Here is a 21992-nt window from a genome sequence, read left to right as displayed (position 1 = left end):
CCTGAAGAGCACAGACTGTGGGCAACAGGGTCTGTGGATATCCATAGGAAAATTAAAATACTGCAGATGCTGCAAATCTGAACGAAACCCAGGAGATGCTGGAGATGATTGACAAGCAAAGCCCCATCAACAGATAGAGGAGTAACCAACACTGCTGGTCAATAACCTCCCATCAATGTCAATAGTTACATAGAAAATAAATGCAGGAGTAGGCCATTCGGCCCCTTGAGCCAGCACTGCCATTCAATATGATCATGGTTGATCATCCAAAATCAGTACCCTGTTCCTGCTTTTTCCCCATATCCCTTGATTCCGTTAGCCCTCAGAGCTAAATCTAATTCTCTCTTGAAAACATCGGTGAATTGTCCTCCACTGCCTTCTGTGGCAGAGAATTCCACAAATTCACAACTTTGAGAAACATTGCCTGGGCAGCTGTGTATTTCCAGCACTTTCTGATTATGTTGCAGCTCCTTTAGAGATTTTATTATTCCCAGACTGCCACAAAAGACTTAAAGTCAAAAGAATGTAGAGTTAGCATTGTAAAGAAGCAACTACATAACCTGTTATATTACATAATCATGACCCCGGCAAAATAATAGCTGGGATGATTGTGAATACGCACCTGTGAAATCCAGCCAGTTCACTCACTCAATGCGTTTTGGACCAATTTCCTACCTAAATGAGATCACCAAGTTTGCAGCCTTGTTGCTGCCCCTCTGCCAGTGCGGCACTACCTCAACACTGCCCCTCCCACAGTGAATCACTCACTCGGTCTCATGTTCAGCCACCAATGCATCTCTTGTACCCTCAGCCTCCTGAAGCAGGGCAAGAATTTCCCCCTAGATCAAGGCAGATATTGAACTAATGGAATAGCCTTTGACTGGAGCTTCATATAACATGCAGGGACCACTTTGTAGCTAGGGTGGCATAAGGTGCAGCGGTTAGTACTGCTGCCTCACATTTCCACCATCCTGGATCTGACCATAATCTCTGGAGCTATTTATGTGGAGTTTGCATGTTCGCATAGCGACTGCATGTGTGCTCTGGTTTCCTTCCACATGACAAAGATGTGTGGGTTAGTAAGTCATTTGGTTCCTGCGAATTACCCCTGGTGTAGTTGGGTGGTGGGGATTCTTAGTTGATAGGTGAGAGGGTGGCAAGATGGCACAGTGGTAGAGTTGCTGCCTCACAGCGCCGGAGACCCGGGTTCGATCCCGACTACGGGTGCTGTCTGTACGGAGTTTGTACATTCTCCCTGTGACCTGCGTGGGTTTTCTCCAGGATCTTTGGTTTCCTCCCACACCCCAAAAACATACAGGTTTGTAGGTTAATTAGCTTGGTATAATTGTAAATTGTCCCTAGTGTGTGTCAGATAGTGTTAGTGTGCGGGGATTGCTGGTCGGTGCGGACTCAGTGGGCCAAAGGACCTGTTTCCGTGCTGTATTTCTAAACTAAACTAAACTAAGAATGGTTTACAGGGAAATTAGTGGAGGATTGGGATTGCTGCAAGACCCTGCATAAACCCGATGGGCTAAATAACCTTCTATGTTGCTCTGAATTGCTCTTGGTCAGATAATACTTTAGCTCGGTGGAAAGATGTTGTCCAATAAATCCTGATCAGTCAGAGCTGGTGTAGACAGGGAAACCAAACTCAGGTTCAACACTGGAGCTCCTCATTTCCATGAGTCTGAAGAAGGGTCTCGACGTCACCCATTCCTCCACCCAGTAGACACACAAAATACTGGAGTAACTCAGCGGGACAGGCAGCATCTAATTCCTTAGAGACATGACGAGCTCAACGCAAATGAGGCGTCATAATTATCACGGCCCAATGTTCCAGCACGACTGTAACTTAATTGCAGCGGTATTTCTGATGGATCGGATGGAATTAAATAATGCCAAGTGGGTATGGGAGACACAGCCAGAGCAAACGATGGGAGACACTTCTGCAATCAGAGCAAGGACAGAGGTGGATTGCTGAGAACAAAGATGCACAACTTGTTGGCAGAACAGTACAGATGTCACACTGTAATTAATCAGCCTATTGAACAAGGATGGTTGTGCTTATTATCAATATAAAAACTAATGAGGTGAACAGATCAGGATGGATGTGTTTCAGTACCATGTTACAGTGTGCAGTACTCCATTACTTCACTAATCAATCTGTCATGACATGAGTACAACAAAATAAAAGTGTATTAAGGAAATTAAAGTGACAATGGTTATGTCGGAAGGAACTGCAGTTGCTGGTTTCCATTGAAGATAGACACAAAATGCTGGAGTCATTCAGCAGGACAGGCAGCATCTCTGGAGAGAAGGAATGGGTGATGTTTCCTTCCCTTCTCTCCAGAGATGCCACCTGTCCCGCTGAGTTACTCCAGCATTTTGTGTCTATCCAGTGTAAACCTGCATCTGCAGTTCCTTCCGACACTCTTTATCCACACACATGTCTTTGAGATGTACTGATGGGGTGACAGATGTAATGAGGCAGCATGGTCAACCAAGTAATGTGCACGGGGGAAACCTACAGAACTGGCACACGGTGTGGGCAGTCATCAGAAGGGTCCATCCTCACCAGAGGAGGAACCTGTTGGATATTCGGCAGGGAGCTGGGAATGGTGAAAGTCTTCAAATGGGAAGATAGATCGTTCATGATTGAATGGCAGGGTAGACTCGATGGGCCGATTGGCCTAATTCTGCTCCTATCACATAAACTTATTATGAACTTGCGCGGAGCCTGAATCCATTTTCAGGTAAAAAGAAGAGTCCATCTTGCCCTAAGCTAGCAACCTTTTGGAGGAGTGCTTTCGACGTGCTAAGCAGAGCCTATGGCCAGACTATTCCTCCAAACCCACTGTCAGCTATTTTTGGTATTCCCCCCAACACCAACCTCTCTGTTGCGTTGAAGCGGGTCCTGGCTTTTACAACCCTGTTAGCCCGGAGACTGATTTTGCTTAACTGGAGACTTACCTGTCCCCCGACACACGCCCGCTGGATCAAGGAGGTGCTCTACAACTTAAAGCTTGAAAAACTTAGGTTCTCTCTCAAAGGCTCTACCAAGACATTCCTAGATACATGGAACCCTTTCCTGGAACTTGTTAACTCTCTTAACTTGTTTCCGGACTCGGAAGAGGACTGAGTGTCCTCTATCACAGCTCTGTCTTATTGCAGCTGCTATCCCCTCAACCCCTCCCCCCCCCCTCCCTCCCCACAATCTATTTATTTATCTATCTATTTATTTATTTATTTTTTCCTCCTTTTTTTTTTTTTTTTTTTTTTTTTTTTAATTTTTTTTTATTATCGTATTTGTGTGGATGTGTACGTATGTGAGTGTTGTTTGTTCCCGGGTGGCGAGGGTGGGTAAGGGTAAGGGTAAGGGTTTTGAGGGTCGTTTACATACTGTTGTACAATTATGTCCTGATTATCACTGTCTGTTATCATTGTATGTATGCAAATTGCTGTTAAATTCAAAATTCAAATAAAAAGATTTAAACTAAAAAGAAGAGTCTTGATCCGAAACGTCACCCATTCCTTGTCTCCAGAGATGCTGCCTGTCCTGCTGAGTTACTACAGCATTTTGTGTACTGAATCATCCTACCACAATTAGAGAGCAGTTCTGAACTACTATCTATCTCATTGGTGACCCTCGGACTATCTCTGATTAGACTTAACCTTACACTAAATGTTATAGAAACATAGAAACATAGAAATTAGGTGCAGGAGTAGGCCATTCGGCCCTTCGAGCCTGCACCGCCATTCAATATGATCATGGCTGATCATCCAACTCAGTATCCCGTACCTGCCTTCTCTCCATACCCTCTGATCCCCTTTGCCACAAGGGCCACATCTAACTCCCTCTTAAATATAGCCAATGAACTGGCCTCGACTACCCTCTGTGGCAGAGAGTTCCAGAGATTCACCACTCTCTGTGTGAAAAAAGTTCTTCTCATCTCGGTTTTAAAGGATTTCCCCCTTATCCTTAAGCTGTGACCCCTTGTCCTGGACTTCCCCAACATCGGGAGCAATCTTCCTGCATCTAGCCTGTCCAACCCCTTAAGAATTTTGTAAGTATGTGAAGGAAGGAACTCCAGATGCTGGTTTAAACCGAAGATAAACAGAAAAAGCTGGAGTAACTCAGCGGGACAGGCAGCATCTCTGGAGAGAAGGAATAGGTGACATTTCGGGTCGAGACCCTTCTTCTGAACTGAAACTGTCTATCTTCGGTGTAAACCAGCATGTGCAGTTCCTTCCTGCATATCCAGATCAATCATGCCAGGTTTTAGGTCAAGTGCAGCGCTCTGAGCCCTGGCTCCGGGTATTAGTAGCAGCTGAGGAGGAGGGCGTGTGTGGGGAGTCGGTGACGCCAGTCTGCCCCGGCCCCTTCTGTTTCACTATGACGACAGAGCCATTCATTTCCATCTCATACCTTGGCCAGACGCCAAGTAGCTACACACAGCTCAATCCGTGGCTGCCAGTTCCCCGCAACCCACCTAAACCATCTCTTGTGCACACTCAACAAATTCCCAGCACTTACTTATTGCTGTATTTAACACGAAGATAGACAGACACAGAATGCTGGAGTAACTCAGTGGGACAGGCAGCATCTCTGGAGAGAAGGAATAGGTGACGTTTCAGGTCGAGACCCTTCTTGAGATTCTTAACACGAGCAGTATTTCTTTTAGCAATAAAAACACAAACTGCTGGAGGAACACAGCGTGCCAAACAGCTTCTTAGAGGCAAAGGAACAGTTGACGTTTCGGGTCAAGACCCTGCGACAGGATTTAATTTCATCAAATTTCCGCTCGATTTCTTTTTTGTATGTGCAGGCAGTTATAGAAACCTTTTTCACTGTACCTCGGTACACTTGACAATAAACTAAACTAAACTTTAAACTGTAGAAGACGATTAAAAAAAAAAAGATGTATGTACTCGAGAATTATCCCTTGATGTGCCGAGATATGATTGAAAATGGGTATAAAAAACATTTTACGTCCTTGCTGGGAAAGTTTAATTGACCTCTCTACATTGTCTCAATGAGAAAGCGGGATAATTTAGAATTGATGAAGATAGACACAAAATGCTGGAGTAACTCAGCGGGTCAGGCAGCATCTCTGGAGAGAAGGAATAGGTGACGTTTCGTATCGAGACCCTTCTTCAGACTCTGGGAATTTGTGTAAATGGGTGTTCAATGATAAATAAGCACAGCCTGGGTGGGCCAAAGGGCCTATTTCCATACTGTATCTCTTAAACTAAGCTAAATAACTTCTTTTTTTTTTAATCCTTAATTTCTCTGTACAATTGACAGCAAAAGTTTGAATTTCTGTAGGAAACAGCAGACTGAATTGGTTCCATATTTAGTTGTGAATTTTGGCAGATTTTGGTTTTATTTTTTTAAGTCAAGTCACTTTTATTTCTAAAGCACATTTAAGAAACAACTCTCGTTGGCCAAAGTGCTTTACATTGGTGGAGGAACTAACATTATACAACAGTAGTTCATAGATTAAGTACATACATAAATACATACATATAGCCCTCCCTCAGAGCACGTCAAGAAAGGCTTGAGAGTTAATGGAGGGAGTGAATGCGAAGGGAGTGGACTGAGGGTATTCAGCCTCTGTGTTGGGTTAACATTCACTGCAGGCAGCCCCCTGCCCTGTCAACCCTTCGTAATTCTGTCAACAGTCTGAAGCCTTTTAATCAGTGTTTTTTCTACAAGCATGAGTTGGGGAGTTATTTTTAATGAGTGTATTATTTCTGGGAAGCTTGCGTCATGTTATTAGTCCCTGAGCTAATTCAACCATCTGTGTGTTTCTTGGGATCACAGGCTGGGAGTATCACATAACATTTGACACTTTGAGATCATAAATTATTACAGAGATTGATGCTTTGAAGTGTGAATTTGATTGTTGAGTATGCTCATTTCAAATTTAGATTGCGCATAAGAATTTGGGGTGCAGCGGTAGAGTTTCTGCCATTACAATGCTCACAGCGCCAGAGACCCGAGTTCGATCCCGACTACGGGTGCTGTCTGTATGGAGTTTGTACGTTCTCCCCGTGACCCGCGTGGGTTTTCTCCAATATCTTCGGTTTCCTCCCACACTCCAAAGACGTACAGGTTTGCAGGTTAATTGGCTTGGTGTAAATGTAAAATTGTCCCTAGTGTGTGTAGGATACTGTTAATGTGTGGGGATTGCTGGTCGGTGTGCCTGTTTCCGTGCTGTATCTCTAAACTAATTAATCTAAACCTTTGTAACGTCTTAAGTTTAAAATGCTGGCACGGAATTGTGTTGATTCAAGATTCCCTGTGGAAAATACTAAAAGGTTTGAGTTAGGAAATAACTGTGATTTTGTTTTAATTGCTTTTGTCTTACATGACTTAAATTCAAATACAGGATCTTATTTGGAATTATGTTGTTGCAATTACTGTGACTGTTTCCTTTCTCAGCCTCTTAAGATGTATTCAGAAATTGTAAAAGAAAATTCCGCACCCATTCAGCGCCTGAAAAGGGTAGCAGAGTTAACATTTCAGGTTGAAAACCTCAGATGCTATGTGTTAACATCTTCTGGTTTTATTCCATATTGCCAGTGTGATTGCAGCAAGATTATGATATTTTATATCAACTAAACTTTTCTAAGGATTTTGTTTTAATTACTCTGGCCTTACATGGTTTAAATTCAAATACAGGGTCTTATTTGGAATTATTTTCATAGAGTCATAGAGAGTCATAGAGTGGTACAGCGTGGAAATAGGCCCTTCGGCCCAACTTGCCCACACTGGCCAACGTGTCCCAGCTATGCTAGTCCCACCTGCCCACGGTCCATATCTCTCCAAACCTGTCCTAACCACGTATCTGTCTATCTGTTTCCTAAACGTTGGGATAGTCCCAGCCTCAACTACCTCCTCTGGCAGCTTGTTCCATACACCCACCACCTTTGAGTGAAAAAGTTACCCTTTCAGATTCCTAACAAATCTTTTCCCCTTCACCTTGTATGTCCTCTGGTCCTCGATTCACTTACTCTGGGCAAGAGATCTGTACATCTGTACAATACCCTTCCATGTGGTGGCAGGAAAACAGTTTATTTCCCTCTGCCTTTTTTGCCTTCGACACACACCCTTGAATTCCTCCTGTTGCTACAGATACATCTTTTCATGCAGGCATGTTGAGGTTTTGATTTCACCGTGAAACCCAATCTTTCCTTCAGTTTAATATACTCATTTGGAAGACTACAACATGGAAGAGACTTGTCACATTATTGATCTTTCCCTTTACAAACAGGTTATTTAATCTTTTTTGCATACCGTTTTGTTAATAAAATATTGGACTGAATTTATCATGTAAAAACAAAGAAGGTACGCCAACATCTCCACTTTCTTACACGTTTGAAGATATCACCTAATATTCTAACAAACTTCAACAGATGCACTGTAGAAAGTACCCTGAAAGTATATGCGTTACTCCACCACTTCGTGTCCCCCCATTCAACCAGGCATCTCATCATCTGTGCCAGTTCCCCGTAAGTTTCAATTCCCCGAACTTTCAAAACTTTATCTACTTCCTCTTTAAATAGCCACAATGATTTTGCCTCCACAGCTCTCTCGGGTAGAGTATTTTGGAGATTCAGAGACGATATTCCAAAGAATATTCTGCAGATATTCTGAAGAAGGGGTTTAGAACCAAAATATCACCCATTCCTTCTCTCCAGAGATGCTGCCTGTTCCGCTGAGTTACTCCAGCATTTTATGTCTATCTTCGGTTTAAAGCAACATCTGCAGTTCCTTCCTACACATATTCCAAAGTACCTCAGTTTTAAGCAGCTTCTTCCTGATCTGGTAACAAGGTCCGAGATCCTTCCCACCAGTGGAAACATCTCAACGTCTACTTGGTCTCAGGATCTTACATGTTGCAATAAGATGATTCCCGCTTCCCTGCCATGTGTGACCATGCGAAAGCAACATTGGAATAGTCTGAATACTTCTTGTGGATAGAGTACACCACAGGATTCTCAAAAACGTAGCGATGAAGTTACAAAAGAGTTAATTCTCTTCACTGACAGCACTGTTTATTTAACTTGGCTGGTCATAACTCCTGTGGGAAAGGGAACGTTATAGATTGAAGGTTAAAGATAGTGGTAGTATCATTTACTTCTGAAAGCAGAAATTACAAGATAAATGAGTTGTTGTTTTAACATTTATGATGGGAACATTTAACTGATATCTAATACCAGGGTTAGTGCTGAACACTGTGGCGCAGCGGTAGAGTTGCTGCCTTACAGCGAATGCAGCACCGGAGACCACAACCAGAGAGCAATCCTGAACTACTATCTACCTCATTGGTGGCCCCCGGACTATTCTTTAAGAATGAACTGCAGATGCGGGAAAAATCCAAGGTAGACAAAAATGCTGGAGAAACTCAGCGGGTGGGGCAACATCTATGGAGCGAAGAAATAGGTGACATTTCGGGACAATGATGAAGGGTCTCGACCCGAAACGTCGCCTATTTCCTTCGCTCCATAGATGCTACCTCACCCACTGAGTTTCTCCAGCATTTTTGTCTACCTCGGACTATCCTTGATCGGGTTTTGCTGGCTTTACCTTGCACTAAACGTTATTCCCTTATCATGTATCTGTACACTGTAAATTGCTTGATTGTAATCATGTATTGTCTTTCCGCTGACTGGATAGTGCGCAACAAAAGCTTTTCACTGTACCTCGGTACACGGGACAATAAACTAAACTGAAGTGCTGCTTCTCAGGGCAACACTGTGACCGACAGAGGGGTGAATCAGGATGACCTGCGGTTGTGCAGGGTGCACGTTTGACTGTAGACCTATGTGGGGACAGGTCACTGTGAACCACAACCCCTCCTTCATGACTGACCGGGCCATTGACCCCCTTCCCACCCAGTCAGGGGGATGAAGGGGAAGCCACAGTCAGCTCACAGAGAGAGACTGAGATTTGGGGGTGCACTCATAGGAGACACATAAGGCAGTGGAGGCCAATTCACTGGATGTTTTCAAGAGAGAGTTAGATTTAGCTCTTAGGGCTAACGGAATCAAGGGATATGGGGAGAAAGGAAGAACGAGGTACTGATTTTGGATGACCCGCCATGGCCACATCGAATGGCGGTGCTGGCTCGAAGGGCCAAAGGGCTGAATGGCCTACTCCTGCACCTATTTTCTGTGTTTCGGTGTTTGTATGAGACGTGTGAGTGAGATGGCGTGCGTAGAGTTCACAGGATGTGGTGTGCCATCTCTGGGGAGGGGAGCTGCCGACTTGACGTGGATGCACAGATAAGATAGAGGATAGGAGTGGGGAAAGACGTCACTATGACCGGGTATGACCAGGCCTCGTACAGCTGCAACTCCCCATCAACTGTTGCCACGACTGCTGGTGTCCCCAGATCCTGCACTTGGGGAGGTGGGGAATGAGAGCCGGCAAATGGGGGGAGATAGGGGAGGAGGGAGGAGGAATAGTGGGATACGATACGATACGATAGAACTTTATTCGTCCCGGAGGCAAATTGGTCTGCCAACAGTCACAACACACAACGAGGTACATGAAAACCTTGAAATTAAAATTACATTTAAAGTGAAAACAAAAGAAAAAGACAAGCAACGGTTAGTTGGCTGCCATGTGCCCAGCGCTTTAACCAGAACCAACCAACCAACAAACAAACAAATGCGGGCTTATCCCCTGGGCAGTGGATTCTAAAACAAGAGTGTCCCCCCCCCCCCCCCCCCCACACTGGGTCCCCCTTGGTTAGGAGGTTTGGGGGGAGTTGGGATGAGGAGGTTGCAGGGGGTCAGAGGTGGTGTTGAGAAGGAAAGGTAGCAGAGAGGTGAATGGAGGAGGGGTGGTGGGTGGTGAGAGGGGGGGGGGGGGGGGGGGTAGATGGGAGAGGTGGATAAAGGAGGTGTTTAGATTTAAGTTTATTATTATCAAGCTACTGTGAAAAGCTTTGCATTGCATGCTATCCAATCTGATCAGATAATGCTATACACAAAGAGAGGTAACGGGACTAAGAAACATTTAGACAGGTACATGGCTAGGACAGGTTTGGAGGGATATGGGCCAAATACAGGCAGGTGGGACAAGTGTAGACGGCACATGTTGGCCGGTGTGGGCAGGTTGGGCTGAAGGGCCTGTTTCCACGCTGTATGACTCTGTGACTCTATGATTCTAAATACAGCCAAGTCAAACTCAAGTACAATAGGTAGAGCAAAGGGGAAGATTCTCAGCATTTTAGTTCACCAGTCCCATAGACAAAGTCCAATGTCCGCAAGGGGGATAGAGGTGAATCGGACAGTACCCTAGCTTATGGAAGCCTGATAACAGAGGGAGAGAAGTTGTTCCTGAAAGGACACAGAGTGTTGGAGTAATTCAGCGGGTCAGGCAGTAAGTCTGGAGAACATGGATAGGTGGCGTTGCTGGTCGTGGCTCTTTATCAGACTCAGTTCAGTTTAATTTCAGTTCAGTTTAGTTTATTGTCACATGTACCGAGGTACAGTGAAAAGCTTCTGTTGCCTGCTAACCAGTCAGCAGAAAGACAATACATGATTAGAATCGAGCCACTGACAGTGTGCAGAGACATGATAAAGGGAGTAACGTTGAGTGCAAGGTAAAGTCAGTAAAGTCTGATCAAAGATAGTCACAGATGACTGAACTCATCAAGTTCCCTAATAGCTGAAGCTGTCCCTGAGTCTGGCGGTAGGGAGGTCAATGTGGGAGGTGGTGCAGCCAGGAGAGACATAGAAAATAGGTGCAGGACAAGGCCATTCGGCCCTTCGAGCCTGCGATAAGATCATGGCTGATCATCCAACTCAGTATCCCATCCCTGCCTTCTCTCCATACCCCCTGATCCCTTTAGCCACATGGGCCACATCTAACTCCCTCTTAAATATAGCCAATGAACTGTGGCCTCAACTACCTTCTGTGGCAGAGTGTTCCAGAGATTCACCACTCTCTGTGTAAAAAAATGATTTTTTCATCTCGGTCCTAAAATACTTCCCTCTTATCCTTAAACTGTGACCCCTAGTTCTGGACTTCCCCAACATCGGGAATAATCTTCCTGCATCTAGCCTGTCCAACCCCTTAAGAATTTTGTAAGTTTCTATAAGATCCCCCCTCAATCTTCTGAATTCTAGCGTGTAGGAGAGGGAGGTGGGAGGTTGGAGCGAAGAGTTCCTGCGTTGTACTGTCTCGAGAATTTCTGGGCAAGACGTTGCCAGATGTTTGAGCACAGCAATGCCAACTGGTGCTTTTATTTATAGATGTCCCAGTGCTTGCATTGAACTCGTAAACCATTCTCTAATGCCTCACAAAGCCATTAGCAGCTTCAGAGCTGGACTTAGAACATGAATCATAATGTGATTAAAAGCATTTACAGCTGCCTTGATTAAATTTTTGCCTTCAAACATCTCCATAAAACAATGCCCAGTGGTTATGGTTTCTGAGGTATTTGTTACAGGAGTGGTGGTTCCAGGTGTTCCAGAAACCTTATCTTATACTGCCCTCTGCTGTTGGGAATGATAGTGCATGCACAGGCTGGGTCGAAATCAAAGATACTAGAGGAGCTCCTCTGGTATCTTTGGTCGAAATGCCACAGAAAATAGTCTGAAGGGTCTCAACCCGAAACATCACCCATTCCTTCTCTTCAGAGATGCTGTCTGTCCCGCTGAGTTACTCCAGCTTTTTGTGTCTATCTTCGGTTTAAACCAGCATCTGCAGTTCCTTCCAACACAGCAAATAGATTATTGGAGGAAGTGCAAAGAACTCCAGGCGCTGGATAACAAAATTAAAGACACAAAGTGCTGGAGTAACTCAGCGGATCAGGCAGCAACTCTGGAGAAAAGGAACAGGTGACGTTTTGGGTCGAGACCCTTCTTCAGACTGAGAGTCAGGATATATTACAGTCTACATATCTCGTTTCCTTTTTCCCTGGCTCTCAGTCTGCAGAAGGGTCTCGACCCGAAAGGTTACCTATTCCTTCTCTTCAGAGATCCTGCCTGTCCAGCTTTTTGTGTCTATCTTTGGATTAAGCAGCTTCTGTGGAGAACATGGATAGGGACGGTTTCAGGTTGGGACCCTGCTTCAGCCTGCTGACTATCGGAGGAACTGGGCGGGTCAGGCAGCAGCTCTGGAGAGCATGGATGGGTGATTTTTGGGGTTGGGACCTTTCTTCAGACTGGAGGAACAGCGGGGGGAAATGGACAGATTACGTTTTGTGCCAGAAACTCCACAGATACTGCCTGACCCACCATAATCCTTCACCACAAGAATCCAGTCTCTTGTGTCTATAAATGTCACAGTCTGTCGAACATGTAAAGCGCTTGTCCCTGGACTTACAGGGCTGCAAATATCAAACATTCACAACCTGGCTTCAAAGCTCATAACCTTTCAAATCGTCAGACTCAACTTTAATGTCAATATATATTTTGTTAGAAGGTTAGAAGGAGGTATCAGTCTCAGGTTGGAGGGCCAGAATAGTGATCTGTTTTTAGGATGGTGGCAGGAGGCGTGCGATGCTTCATGTTTGGGCCAGTGTTAGGGTTTTATGCAAAGTCCTTACGGGGGCTGGAGAGAACATATGTGAGAGTCTGTGGAATGATGAACAGAAGGGGCAGTGTGAGAGACTGTGTGAGGGTGAGGGTCTGTGTGTGGGTCTGTGTGAGGGGGGTGAGGGTCTGTGTGGGGGGGGGGGGGGGGGGGGGTGAGGGCCAGTATGGATGGGAATGTGAGGATGCGGGTTTATAAGTTCATAAGTTCTTGGAGCAGAATGAGGCCGTTCGGCCCATCAGGTCTACTCTGCCATTTCTAGTGTTATGTGGTGGTGAGCGTGAGAGTGAGTGTTACATTGGGGGTGAGTGTGAGATGAGTGTGAGTTGAGGTGTGAGGTGAATGTACGTGTCATGTGGGGTTGATTGTGAGTGGGATGTGGGGGGTGAGTGTGGAATGAGAGTGATGTGCGGGGGTGAGTGTGAGGTGAGGTGGGGGTAAGTGTGAAGTGAGTAAGAGTGCAAGCTGAGTGTTAAGTGGGGGTAAGTGTAAGGCGGGTGTGGGGTGTGTGTGAGGTGAGCTGAGTGTAAGTGTGATGTGGGGGTGAATGTGAGCTGAGTGTGAGTGAGTGTGATGTGGGGGTGAACGGAGTGTGGGGTGTGGGGGTGAGTGTGAGCTGAGTGTGAGTGTGGGGTGTGGGGGTGAGTGTGAGCTGAGTGCGAGTGTGGGGTGAGTGTGAGCTGAGTGTGAGTGTGAGTGGAGTGTAAGTGTGGGGTGTGGGGGTGAGTGTGAGCTGAGTGTGAGTGTGGGGTGAGTGTGAGCTGAGTGTGAGTGTGGGGTGAGTGTGAGCTGAGTGTGAGTGTGGGGTGAGTGTGAGCTGAGTGTGAGTGTGGGGTGAGTGTGAGCTGAGTGTGAGTGTGGGGTGAGTGTGAGCTGAGTGTGGGGTGTGGGGGTGAGTGTGAGCTGAGTGTGAGTGTGGGGGTGAACGTGAGCTGAGTGTGAGTGTGGGGGTGAACGTGAGCTGAGTGTGAGTGTGGGGCGTGGGGTGAGCGTGAGTCCCGATTACTAGCGAGCAGCAGAGTGATTTTACAATGAATGCTGGCTGTTTCCTGGTGTGAGGGTTCCCATGGTAGCGGGGCCACAGCCCTGGACACCTGAGCAAGAATCACAATGGCAGCAAATCCCATCACATTGGCTGATGAAGCATCTCTCTACTCATGGCTGGAGCCCTCCCCCCCCCCCCCCCCCATTACCCAGATCTGATCCCCCTTCACCCTCCGTGAATACTAAGTTCCACTGCACCCACCACTCTCCCCATCCTCAGGAAAGCATCGGTACTGATACCGCCATTCAATGTGATCATGGCTGATCATCCACAATCAGTACCCCGTTCCTGTTTTCCCCATATCCCCTGATTCTCTTCACTCTAGAGTCAAGAGAGTTTCATTGCCATGTGTCCCAGATAGAACTATGACATTCTTACTTTCTACAGCACAACAGAATATGCAGAATAACTGAATGGCAATGAGCTGGGGGTGGGGATGGTAAAGTGATCCATCTTCACCAACAGCTTTGGGAGTGTGGAGGGGGCAATACAAACAAAGCCAGGCTCAATGTTCAGGGCCGGCGGTCAATGCATGAGGTCCTTACCAAAAGTGGACACTCGAGTGGCGCCGGTATTCTCGGATGTTCTTGTTCAGCAGCAGTTTGCGGAAGAGCCGGGGTGAGTTCCGTGGGGAGCAGCGTGGAGACTGGGGTCCGATCATCCCGGGCAGCCGGGGGCGGCACACGTCCCAGCTGGGCGAGCCGGCAACGTTTGGGACGAACGCATCGCCCTCCACTTCTGTCCGCACCGTGGTGACACCCAGAGGGCCGTGGAAGTGTACCGGGGGTAGAGAGAACTCTGCCAGGGACGGGGGTGGTCGCAATGCCCCGGACATTCTCCAACCTGGCCTGCTCCAAACACGCGGTGAGATACGGATATGTCACTGCAGATGCTGCTTTACACCGAAGATAGACACAAAGTACTGGAGTAACTCAGCGGGACAGGCAGCATATCTGGAGAGAAGGGATGGGTGATGTTTCAGGTCGAGACCCTTCTTCAGCGCAGTGTTTATACGGGACAGCCACTTTCAATGCAGGGGTGGGTCGATAATCACCATGTCCTTCCCGTGTTATCTTCGTTTGATAATCAAAATCTGAAGTATTTAACTTTAGCACCTGAAGTTCTATGGAAACTGTAGAATCTTCCCCCCTCCCTCTCTCTTCGACAGATGTCTAAGTTCGTAAAATTTGCAATCCAATAATCACTGTGAATGACCCGATTGCAATGATGTGTTGTCTTTCCGCATCAGAAGCTCTTCACTGTGCCTCAGTACACGTGATAATAAACTAAACTGAACTAAATTGAAAAGAAAGAAACCTGGTTTCTGCTCCAAAATGTCACAGTTCCACATTCGCGCCCTGTTTGAACAACATGCGATCTGTGCAGTGAAACATTTGTCCCTCTGACTTCAAGATGTCAAGTCTCTTCATTCACGATCTTGTCAGAGTCATAGTGCCATCGGCTCCACCACAGAACGCTCTCCGACAGGAGGGGGAGAGTTTCCTGCCCAACTTCCCAGGCGCTTGCTACTCCAGGGTGATGGGACACCGTCGACACAAAATGCTGGAGTAACTCAGCGGGACAGGCAGCATCTCTGGAGAGAAGGAATGGGTGACGTTTCTGGTCGAGACCCTTCTTCATAGGACACACTCTGCACAATCTTGAGTCTGTGGCGGGACTCGCAAACGCCACGAACAGCTTTTACCAAAGATCTTACCCCGTTCTCTGCCTCTCTCGCAACCTGAGTTAGGAGAAATACTCACTTCCCTCTCTCACCCCACAACCACCCACCCATTCGCTCTCCGCCAGCAATCCGTGAACTATGTGAGTTCAGGAGCACCAGGAAGTGAAACTTCCCCTTTGATGCCGACGACTCCCCAGCTCTTAAAGTCGACAATACAGCGCGCCCATCTCCAGTCAGAGTCCACCCTGCACCCACTCCCCAATCACACATTAGCTTTGCTCAAAGCTATGCATCAAAACAAAAACTTGAAAGATTCCAGTGAACAACAAACTTGGCATTACAGCGTATCTGATTTGGAAAAGAGACTGCTGCAATTTAACTCTTTGTGGGCAAGCCCTCTTTGAAGTTTTCAAACACGATTCCTTCGTGTTTCTTGTTTCTGTAGTTCCTCCACTTGACATTCTGACAGCGAGGGACTTGGGGTTCACCAGTAGCCGCGGGCACAGGCAAAGATCAGGTGTCCTGTTGCATTTCCACAGTGGAAGTGGCTTCTATTTCTGTGGTGAGAGAGTTAACGTGGCTCCAAGACGGAGGTTCCTGTTCACTCGTGGCGGCGCAGCATAGACAAGAAGGCTCGGGTCAAGGACACAGAGTCTGGGACTTGTTTACGGATCCATCTACTGGGTTTAACTCTGGAGACAAGCCAGCACCCTGGTCTCCAGCTGCTTTTGCCAGTGCTGGGGGCCTGGATTCACCAACCCTCCGCTGGGTTAACCAGACCCCCCCCCCAAACCCCACACAGGCCAGCAGCTGCACACAGCTGGTAGAGCCGCTGTCTCCCAGCGCCAGAAACCCGGGTTCGATCCTGACCTCGGCTGCTGTCTGCGTGGAGTTTGCACCTTTGTGTGGGGTTCCTCCCACAACTCGAAGACGAGTGGGTTTGTAGGTTAATTGGCCCTTCTGTAAATTGCCTCTGAAGAAGTGTAGGGAGTGGATGTGAAAATGATAGAGTTATAGAGAATAATAGTGATACAGTGTGGAAACAGGCCCTTCAGCCCAACTTGCCCACACCGGCCAACATGTCCCATCTACACTAGTCCCTATCTGCCTTAGTTTGGCCCATATTCCTCCAAACCTGTGTACCTGTCCAACTGTTTCTTAAACGTTGGGATAGTCCCAGCCTCAACTCCCTCCTCTGGCAGCTTGTTCCATACACCCACCCATCACCTTTTGTGAGAAAAAGTTACCCCTCAGATTCCTATTAAATATTTTCCCCTTCACCTTGAACCTGTGTCCTCTAGTCCTCGACCTCCCTGGGACTCTCTGTTCCACAACTCTCCTCAGGGTGCTCTTCCACTAACTGTGTACAGTCAGAAACATAGAAACACAGAAAATAGGTGCAGGAGTAATAATAATAATAATGGATGGGATTTATATAGCGCCTTTCTAATACTCAAGGCGCTTTACATCGCATTATTCATTCACTCCTCAGTCACACTCGGTGGTGGTAAGCTACTTCTGTAGCCACAGCTGCCCTGGGGCAGACTGACGGAAGCGTGGCTGCCAATCTGCGCCTACGGCCCCTCCGACCACCACCAATCACTCACACACATTCACACACATCCACACACAGGCAAAGGTGGGTGAAGTGTCTTGCCCAAGGACACAACGACAGTATGCACTCCAAGCGGGATTCGAACCGGCTACCTTCCGGTTGCCAGCCGAACACTTAGCCCATTGTGCCATCTGTCGTCCCATGAGTAGGCCATTCGGCCCTTCGAGCCTGCACCGCCATTCAATATGATCATGGTTTGATCATCCACTCAGTGAAGGGCAGGGCTTCCCCTTCTGAAAAGGAGGAACCAGGTCGGATTTTAACTCTTTGCCGGAAGTGCTGGCATTGAATGGTGAAAGCCTGGATAACATTGAAGCAGTGTGAACAGGTGTTTTGATGGTCAGCATGGACTTGGTGGGCTGAAGGGCCTGTTTCCATGCTGCATCTCTAGACTAAACTAAACTATGAGGGAGTTTCAGCATAAAGGTGATCCAGGCACTCCCAGCATATTGATTGCCTGAATCCAACCTCCTTCCTGGTCCAAAGAGGTAACCATCAGAGCAGAATGTGACAATGGACTATAGACAATAGGTGCAGTAGTAGGCAGCACCGCCATTTGCTGTGATCATGGCTGATCATCCCCAATCAGTACCCCGTTCCTGCCTTCTCCCCATATCCCTTGACTCCACTATCTTCTAGAGCTCTATCTAACTCTCTCTTGAACGCATCCAGAGAATTGGCCTCCACTGCCACAAATTCACAACTCTCTGGGTGAAAAGGTTTTTCCTCATCTCCGTTCTAAATGGCCTACCCCTTATTCTTAAACTGTGGCCCCTGGTTCTGGACTCCCCCAACATCGGGAACATGTTTCCTGCCTCTAGCGTATCCAATCCCTTAATAATCTTATATGTTTCAATAAGATACCCTCTCATCCTTCTAAATTCCAGAGTATACAAGCCCAGCCGCTCCATTCTATTAATGTATGACGGTCCCGCCATCCTGGGAATTATTCTTGTAAACCTACGCTGCATTCCCTTAATAGCAAGAATGTCCTTCCTCAAATTTGGAGACCGAAACTGCACACAATACTCCAGGTGTGGCCTCACTCGGGCCCTGTACAACTGCAGAATGACCTCTTTGCTCCTATACTCAACTCTTCTTGTTATGAAGGCCAACATGCCAGCAACTTTCTTCATTGTCTGCTGTACCTTAGGCCTTTCTAGCCATCGAGTCTGCTCCGCCATTCAATCATGGCTGATCTAATTTCCCCCCTCAACCCCATTCACCCGCCTTTTCCCCGTAACTGTTGATGGCCTTACTCAAGGTGGTGACTTTTTGAATTAAATATACGTGACACACAAGATATTTGGACTACAGGCAGGACGTCAGTGTGAATCGCTGATCTGCAACGACAACAAGCCACTCGCGGTGGACAACTAGAACGTTACAGGCTTGCTATTCCACGCACTCTCTCGGTCATTCAGTAATTGGCACCAAGCATGCCAGTAAAACCAGAACCCCCTTGGGCAATTAAAATGGCTCTCTGCTCGAAAGGTTGCAGAGGTCAGTGAGCTGTTCCTGGGATGACGTTTGATGGATATTAATCTGCTCATAACTCAGCAATAATTGGAGAGTCTGGTACGGTATGCACGTCTGAAGCATTGAATTGATAAGGGCATCGCTGCAATATTAACAGCTGCAAATGGCAATGGCTGTTCTGGTATTAACAGTGGGTGCAAGGATTCCATTACCGGTAATGCTCGTGTGAAATAAAGTCAGAATCCCTGCACACTTTTCATGGTTGACAGCCTGGTTTCTCCCATCTCAGGTTTCAACCAAGTTGACGTTTGCTGTAATCTCCTTGTTTGGACGGAATAAAATGGGATTTGTAAACACTTCAAGACTTAGTGCAAGCTCTGGCTGCTGGGTTTTAGTTCCTCTGATCCTGGGCCTGCGGCCAGTCTCAGTCCTGTCACACATCTCCACACATGGACATTTCACTCCTGCTATTGTGTATAAAATCATGAAAGGAATAGATCGGGTAGATGCACAGAGTCTCTTGCCCAGAGCAGGGGAATCGAGGACCAGAGGACATAGGTTTAAGGTGAAGGGGACAATATTTAATAGGAATCTGAGGGGTAACTTTTTCACACAAAGGGTGGTGGGTGTATAGAACGAGCTGCCAGAGGATGTAGTTGAGGCTGGGACTATCCCAACGTTTAAGAAACAGTTAGACAGGTACATGGGTAGGACAGGTTTGGAGGGATATGGGCCAAACGCAGGCAGGAGGGACTAGTGTAGCTGGGACATGTTGGCCGGTGTGGGCACGTTGGGCCAAAGGGCCTGTTTCCACACTGTATCACTCTATTGATTTGTAGCAAACTGCTGGGCGAGCTTGGTGGGTAAAGCAGCATCTGTGGAGGCAAAGAGACAGTGGCCATTTCAGTTTGAGCCCCGCCCGCGCAGGATGGAGACTCTCAGCAGTTTGTTGTTTGCTCCAGATTCCAGAATATGCTCTCTCTCGTGTTTCTATGTCACTATTGATTTTCAACTCATGAGCAGGCATTTGATATTGTCAAATGGATTCTAAAACAGTTAAGTGCACAATTACATGCAAGGCTAAAGCTTCACTAATACAATAAATTGTCTATAAACACCTAACAATGGCACGATGGTAGAGTTGCAGCCTCACAGCGCCAGTGACCCGGGTTCCATCCTGACCACGGGTGCTGTCTGTACTTGGTTGTCGGTAACAATCACATCCATTCCCTATCTCCTTTCTTTAGTGTTAAACAAAGCACCTTGTCCCTTGCAGCTTTACCGTAGCCCAGATGGAGTCGGCAACAAGACTGGGTGACTCATCCACCGCGGGATAACAAAAATAAGCTGTCAGAGAAAAAGGCAGCCCTTGACAAATCCACGCAGGAACCTTGGAATCACAATCAATTCAACGGAGAATGTGAAAAGGACGCATCTAATGTATTTTGATTGAGGTGATTTAACTTGAAGGCCTGGCCTCATTCATAGTGATTATCTGTCATCTTCCCAATGCCCGCTGGAAAAGAATGTTAAGATCAAATCAACTGCACAATTTTCCTCATCTTTGCCCGAGTGGATAAAGTGGGAGGGCGAGTGTTGACATATGTACAAGAATGTGAGGGTTTTAGTGAGTGTGTCTGTGAGTGGTTACCTGAGTGAGTGTCTGAGTCAGTACCCTGAGTACTAAGTGTACTCTAATGCACAAAGTGTCTGTGAGTGTATGCACACTCTCGGACAAGAGTCTGAAGAAGGGTCTCGTCCCGAAACATCACACCCATCTTTCTCTGTCCCGCTGTGTTACTCCAGCATTTTGTGTCCATCTCATACACACTCTTGTACAATTCTGCTACCACCCTCATCTATTGCAACAAGTGATAGCTCCCACTGATTGTCGCTAGAAGCTTGCATCCTTTTCAGGACGGACGATGACAGAGAGGTCAACATTTGTGACATGGAAGATGGTCACGGAAGAAGAAGTAAAAGACATCAATTAAGAAATGTATCAGGGGGTTCAGTAATAAAATATGGCTTGGCTTTGTATGTTTGTTGTGCAATACGTCGGTGGTTCTGCTGGATGAGTGGTTGTGGCAGAGAGTGGAACGGGGATGACAATTAGCACAAGTGTACATCTGACAGACAGGCCCGCAATATTACTCAACCATATTAACAACTTCTTCAGCAAAGGGTTTTTCAAGGTCAAAACTGATTTATCTTCAATGAATGCAGAAAAAAGGAGACACGTGGAGAGAGAGAAAAAAATCAAATATAAAAGCTAGTCAGGCGGAGAGAGAAAGAGGGGGAGGGAGAGGGAGAGAGAGAGAGAGAAGGAGAGGAAGAGAGAGGGGGTTGTTCCACATTTATATGGAGTGTGAGAGGCTACTGCCCCTGTATCAATATCTGAAGGGGTTGTTCCTAAAGTTCTGGTTACATTTTAGTCCTACGATTCTTGTGTTTGGACACAAGGCAGGTTGTGGGGAGAGCCAAGTGGGAGGGTGGGACCTACCTGTCGGTCTACTCCTGGGCCTGGCCAAGATGGCCATACGCGGGTCCAGGCAGCAGGCGATGGATGGTCAGGCAAGGGTCGGTTGCTTGCCCCTCTTTCGGGCCTACGTCCGTGCACGTGTGTCCCTGGAGAGGGAACATGCGGTGTTCACGGGGACTTTGGAGGTATTCCGTGGGCGCTGGTCACCGCGTGGGGTTGAGAGTATTGTGAATAATGATTGTAATGTTGTACTATAATGACACTTGGTATAATGTAATTTCGTTTTGTGTATGACGTGATCTGTTGTATTTTTTGATGTGTTGAATAAAGTCTTGGAATTTAAAAAAAAAAAAAAAAAAAAAGGGAGGGAGAGGGAGGGATGGAGAGAGAAAGGGAGAGGGAGAGAGAGGGAGAGAAAGAGAGAGATGGCTGGAAAAATGTGAGGAGAAAAAAACTGAGGTCGTGACAGAGAAAGAATGGGGACAAATCAGGAAGAGACAGAAGGAGCAAGAATGAAATCGATAAATAGGAAGCACCTGAGGAAAAATAGAGACTTGGATCAAGAGACACTTCCACACAAAAGTGACAAAGGGAGAGTGTTGGGCCGTGAAATTTAAAAAAAGATTGAAATAATTTGGTAATATGGTAAAGAGAGAGAGATAAATGCAGAAAAATATAGCCCAGTCAAGTAAATAAAAAGCAAATGAGAATACAAACAAGTAAATCACAGGGAAATAGAGGTGTTGTGAAAGGGAAATAACTCATTATAGGCAAAGATTAGTATAATAATATTTATTTGTTTAATCTCCAACCACCTGAAATATTGCTGTAATATTGGGGGATTTTACCTGTTGCCCTGACAATATGCTCCTAAATCCTACATCTTACATCACAACAGACTTTTCTTGTGATTTTTGATTTAGACTGGGTTAGAAACATAGAAAATAGGTGCAGGGGTAGGCCATTCGGCCCATCGAGCCAGTACTGCCCTTCAATATGATCATCAGTACCCCGTTCCTGCTATTTTCCAATATCCCTTGATCCCTTGATTGAAGCTCTGCGTAGGAAGGAACTGCAGATGCTGGTTTAAACCGAAGAGATACACAAAATGCTGGAGTAACTCAGCGGGAC

At 46.5% G+C, this 21992-nt stretch overlaps 1 protein-coding gene across 1 annotated transcript in view; it reads right to left on the bottom strand.

Moving 5' to 3' along the window:
* The window catches only part of LOC116966081 (cAMP-specific 3',5'-cyclic phosphodiesterase 4B-like), a 59815-nt gene extending 43828 nt beyond the window's left edge, over positions 1-15987 (bottom strand). Inside the window, exon 1 of the mRNA XM_033012238.1 lies at positions 14147-15987. Within this exon, the coding sequence (XP_032868129.1) occupies positions 14147-14436 (290 nt within the window). The 5' untranslated portion in view covers positions 14437-15987. The remainder of the gene's footprint in view (positions 1-14146) is intronic.
* Between the last annotated feature and the right edge of the window lie 6005 nt (positions 15988-21992).

The sequence above is a fragment of the Amblyraja radiata genome, chromosome 35 (genome assembly GCF_010909765.2).
Source record: "Amblyraja radiata isolate CabotCenter1 chromosome 35, sAmbRad1.1.pri, whole genome shotgun sequence".
NCBI classification, from domain to species: domain Eukaryota; kingdom Metazoa; phylum Chordata; class Chondrichthyes; order Rajiformes; family Rajidae; genus Amblyraja; species Amblyraja radiata.
The sequence above is the reverse complement of the archived record's forward strand: the minus strand, read 5'-3'. Positions and strand labels throughout refer to the sequence as shown.